The 5635-nt window shown below is 36.4% G+C and overlaps 1 protein-coding gene across 1 annotated transcript in view; it reads right to left on the bottom strand.

Annotated features, from left to right (window-relative positions):
- The window catches only part of SMC6 (structural maintenance of chromosomes 6), an 86666-nt gene that overhangs the window by 49674 nt on the left and 31357 nt on the right, over positions 1–5635 (bottom strand). Inside the window, exons 8-9 of the mRNA XM_006880725.1 lie at positions 2349–2468; positions 2155–2253 (exon numbers count right to left, since the gene is read on the bottom strand). Of these exons, the coding sequence (XP_006880787.1) occupies positions 2155–2253; positions 2349–2468 (219 nt within the window). The remainder of the gene's footprint in view (positions 1–2154; positions 2254–2348; positions 2469–5635) is intronic.

Here is a 5635-nt window from a genome sequence, read left to right as displayed (position 1 = left end):
TCTAAATATAATTTCATCTCAGCTCACATTTATTCAACAAGTGGGCTCTCCTCTGATGAGGAATGATACAATACTGACTTTGTCTGTAAAGAAAACAACAATAGATTGCCACTCTAGCAGCAAAATGGATCTACTAGCATATAATACAATAAGAGAACTGCTTAAATAGGGGCTTATCCATTTAAAATAGTAGAACTACAAAAAAAGAAATGCTAGATTTGACCAGAAAAAGTCAAGAATGTCTTAAGAGGTATCTGTGCAAAGACTGAAGTTGCCAGGAGACAAGCTAAGTAAGAGTATCAGCTGCAGACTAAAGAGCTTTTATAAAAGAATGAATACCTACTTTAGAAATTGAAGGTACTGCTGAAATTTAAACTGAGAATGTTGTAGCAGGAGACAGCGCAGAGGGACATGAAGACATAAGAAGACAAGAGAAGATAAATCTGCTTGTTAAGATTCCTCAACACATACTTGGAAGGCAGAGAAGTTGTTATATGCTGTGAGCTGAAAATGTTACTCGATCCAGTGACATTTTCACAATTTCTGTCATGTTCAAGCTCACAGTCACTCTACCTATCCATCTTGTTGAGGAACTCTCTCTTTCTCTGACCCTCCACCTTTCACAGCATGATGTCTTTTTCCAAAGACTGTTCTATCCTGACAACATGACCAATGTATGGGAGACAAAGCTTCACCATCCTTGCCTCTAAGAAGCACCCTGACTGCACTTCTACGATTATAAACTATGGAAGGAACTGAGAACTGGAAACTGTATAAGACAGACAAGAAGGGAAAAGTTAAGTTTTCAGCAAAACTAACTAGAGGTCAAAATGGGGAATTATCAACAGTCAGTAAAGGAGAAAAGAAACATAAGGTCTTCCCTATGACAAGATGAAAAATGAAGCTGAGAAGAAAAATATTTGGTAAACATCATAGAATTTTCTCAAGTGAAAATTTACGAGAAAGAGGCGGAAATGATTAAACTTCCATCTTACCTACAGTAGTAATAAGGAACACAGTCGAAAACTCGCAATAGAAGCTTCTACAAACTCTTAGACCTGACGTTCAAAATAACCTTTAACAAACTTAACATTATCCTATGTATTTTCTACCTATATCAAATCATATGACAGGCAACTGTGGTTCTGGACCCTACACTTCAGTTCTCTTGAAAATTTCATTAGCTATCTGTGGGTATAGTTTTCAGTTGTGATTCTTAGTTTTAATGCATTTGACTGTGTATAAAAATGATAAAAGTATTTCTTTTAAAAAATAGTTAGTTGCCATAATAGTTCTTAGACAAAAGTTTAGGTTTGCTTTATAAATTTAAATAGAGATAAATATGTAGGTTCTAAGTCCCAGCATTTAGGTAAAAAATTAGTACAAAACAGAGCCATACATAGACTTGTGTCCTACAAAAACATGTGCAATTGAGGCAAGGCCATGATTTTTAGTATTATGTAAGTGTTCTAAATTTTAATCTGGTGGCCTAGTAAGTAGACAGTTGTACTAACAACTGAAGGTGGTTGGTGTGAATCCACCATCTGCTCCACAGGAGAAAGATGGTCAATTCCCTCCCGTACAATTTATAGCCTTTGAAAACCCACTAGAAGGTCAGCTATGAGTTGGTTCCAACTTTACAAGAATGAAAGACAAAGTCCACAATATTAATGAGGCAGATGAGAGGCAACTGTATAATATGAAATCATTTCCATGTGATTTGATATGATCAACAAATAAATTGGAAGGAGATTAGGATGAGTTGCAAATCCTTAAATTAAGTCACAGCATGATCTGAAAATGTAAGGAGAGTTGCCCTGGAATAAAGCCAGCATCATTTTCTGTCTCATAGGAGATAAAAAAGAGGCAAGTAGAGAAGAGAAGCCCTCAGTAAAACCCAGAAAGAAGTCAGGAATGGAGTGTGTCATTTGGACCAAGCTTCTTATGCTCGGAAATTCCCAGAAGCAGGAGACACAGAAAGAAATCCTTCTCCTAGAGCCAACACCTTGAATCTGAACTTTTATCCTCCTAAAAAGTAAGAATAAATTTGTTTGGCAAAGCCATCCATGTGTGTTAGAACAGTACTAGACAGATATGACAAACACAATTCCAAATGATTCAAACTAATAAAACAATTAAGCAAACTGAAATTACTTGCTGTTCTTCAGTTTTCCTCTCCAGCCTTGCAGCACGATCTTCTCCAATTCTGATATTATCTCTGATAGCATTTAACTGTTTTTCAATTTCATTGACCTACAAAGAGAGAGGAGTCATTTAGAAGACTAATTCTGATCAAATAAATTCTATTTTTACAAATATAGGTAAATAAGTAATTAAGTGAAAATTACCACTGCCCAAGCCATTTCATGTTTCAAGTATTCCAATTTATTTTTCATTGTACTTAAGCCAGCAATACTTTGAAAACGTTCCTCTTTCTCCAAACACTGGCGCTTCAGCTCAGTAAGTTGCTTAAGGAGAGAGGAAAAAAAAAGGATATATTATTTCTCATTAACACTAAAATTACAAGACTCTGGCAAACAGTTTCAGTTTTCTTTTGAAACAATGCCTAGACAATTGCTGCAGAAAGCTCTTTTATGGAACAACTTCCTTAAAGCTAAATTAAAAATTATTCTTATTTCTCTTTTTAGTTTTAGTATACCTCGTACAATAATTTCTATAATTTCTGAACTAAAAAAAGTTAGCATAGCATTCTTCAGAAGAGGCATAAATGCATAAACATTCAAAACCACAGGAACATAAAAAAATCCCAAAATTCAGTTTGTCATTTTCTCACCTGCTGTAGTATCTGACAAACAAATTTGTTTTTCCCCAACAAAGTAGACCCATTACCCATTCCAAAAGTAATAGATAGATCTGAAGGACTTTCTCAAACAAAATTAAAAGTGTCAGATTTTTTCTTATGCAAGATCTTTCAGTTATTAATAAGTCATAAACACATGATAAAAAAACTAAACAAATATGAAATATTTGTATTATAACTGCTTCTAAATTGGTTCCTCATCTTCATAGTCTGTTCATCTGACAGCCAGTTCTTTTCTTCATTCATGCCTACTATACTCAACCATGGCAAAGAAAAAGAGGAACAAAAAAAAGGGGACAACCCTCAATGCGACAGATAGACTGTGAAGACAGGGCAGGACCACCCAGTGATTTCTTCTGTTGTGTAAAGGTCATTGTGCATTAGAAGGGATGCATGTAACTTATTCAGTTAGCCAGATCCCTGATGACACAATGGATAATACAGTCGCCCACTGATTGAAATTGGGTGTTCTGAAGCCACTAGCTGCTCCATGGGAGAAAGATGAGGCAGTTTGTGTCCATAAAGATTTACAGCTTTGGTAATCCTAGAAGGCAGATATAACTCTATCCTACAGGGTTGCTATAAGTCAGAATAGACTTGATGGCAGTGAGTTGAGTTTGATTATTCAAATAACATCTTACTCAACGTTATAGAGCAAACTATGCTTCCTTATCTAGTTTATATTCACGTTGTTTCAGAATTATTTGAATTCATTCTATGTTCAAACCTCATACACACTACTGGCATCTTCCCTCATTCATTCTGTTTCCAGCTTCAGAGAATTCAGAAGCCATCAAAGAACTCCTCCAAATTTTCAACATTATCCACAAATATATGATACAATAGGAAAGGTAGCCAGATGACATTTATAGTGGATCCTCACCCTGATCTATATTCTGGACCCTAACCTCCCCTGCTTTATCCAACTCCGGGGACAAGGGACAGGGTTGGGGATGGGAGAGTGTGGGGTCAGATAACATGACAAACCAATGCTGTGAATTCTGAATCACGATGATCCTCTGTAAATCTTAACAGGGAGAGACTATATAATCTTTGTCTCATGGAGCTGGTTGGTAAGTAGCTCAACATTTAATCTCTACTAACTACCCCACCAGGGCTTCTTGTCAGTTGTTCTAAACAAATTCATTTCCCATTCTACCTTTTTAGCTTTTGTTTTCCATTTCTCCCATCTGACTAATTTTCTTCCATTATCAAGTGTAAATCTGCTTATCTTTCCCACTTAGAAACAAAACTGCCATCACTCATTCCTCACCACTATTTCCATCTTTAAGATTCTCCCACTCATCCAAGATTCTTGAAAAATTATCCTCATTTCCTCTACTTCCTCATATTTTCAACTCCACAAATCTAGTTTTTGTTTCATCACTACCAAAAACAGTCTTGTCACAATAATGTTTTAAAATCAGGTTACTAAATTCAATGGGTGTTTGTCAGCCCCTGTAGTGGTTGAATTTAAAGTACTTCTCTGATCTCTTCCCAACTCTCCTAAGTCGTGTTCCTTCTTAGCCTGAGCTTCCTTCTATCCTCCTGGGTGGTTTGTCATTTCCATGGATTAGCTGTCAGCAATACACTAACAACCTCCACATATTTTGAGGCCAACTGAGCTCAGCTACTCTGTAGGAGAAAAATGAGGAATATCCTTCTGTGCAATTTACTGCCTCTGAAAACCCACCGCTGAAGGGTCAGTTGTGTGTTAGTTTCAACTCAACAGCACTAACTACATTTGTTCATGCTCAAAGTTCAATTCGAAATACAGAGAATGTAATATTTATTGACTGAATGACTTCTGTTTTTAATTTTCACATACTATTTCTTAAAAGATTACACTACTCAATTACAGATTTTAATAATACGGAAAAAATTTCTTATGTGATGTTCTTTATTTTGTTGTGCCATTGAGTCATGCATAACTCCTATTAACTCTATAATAAACAATATCTCTGAACCCTGCCCTATCCTGGGCCAATCTGCGGCTTAACAAATGTCTATGTTATGTGGGCCTGCGCGAGCGCACGCGCGCACACACACATCTGCCTCTGAGTTGGAATCAACAAACAATTGACCCACTAGCAGATTTCTAAGGCTGCAAATCACACAGGAGAGAAGTTCAAATCTCAGCATTAACAGTGCAGTAACCTATAGAATGGGCCACCAGAGTTCCCCAATTTTCTAATACAATTAAGTATTTTAAGAATTTGTTTCACCTTTAAGATTTAGATTAAAAACAACTATGAAATATCACCTCACACCAATAGCAATGGTAAAGTTCAAAACAGCAGCAAACAATAAATGCTGGCGGGGCTGCAGAGCAAGTGGAACCCTTATTCACTGATGGCGGGAGTATGAAATGATAAATCCATTATGGAAGGCAGTACAATGCATTCTCAAAAAGTTGAAAATAGAAATACCATTTGACCCAGCAATTCTGCTAACCTAAAGGAACCAGAACTGCCACCCAGATACATGTACACCTATGTTTACTGCTACACTGTTCACAACAGCAAAGAGATTGAAGCAACCCAAGTGCCCATCAACAAGAGAATGGACAGAGCTGTGATATAGTAAAAAAATGGAATACTATGTAGCACTGAAAAACAAGAAACTAAAAATATTATGCAAAATGGGTGACCATGCTGAGTGAAATATGTCAGCACAAAAGGACAAATACTGCATAATGCTACTGCTATAAAATAGGACTGACAGGGGCTAGGGGGGGAAATTAAGAAAAGAGGGGATAAATAAGTAATGCTGCATTGAAACAGACGAGGGAAAGAACTGTTTAAAAGAAATATA

Source organism: Elephantulus edwardii, unplaced genomic scaffold, assembly GCF_000299155.1.
Source record: "Elephantulus edwardii isolate Elephantulus edwardi_28Jun2011 unplaced genomic scaffold, EleEdw1.0 scaffold00009, whole genome shotgun sequence".
NCBI classification, from domain to species: domain Eukaryota; kingdom Metazoa; phylum Chordata; class Mammalia; order Macroscelidea; family Macroscelididae; genus Elephantulus; species Elephantulus edwardii.
This window is presented reverse-complemented; position numbering and strand designations above follow the sequence as displayed.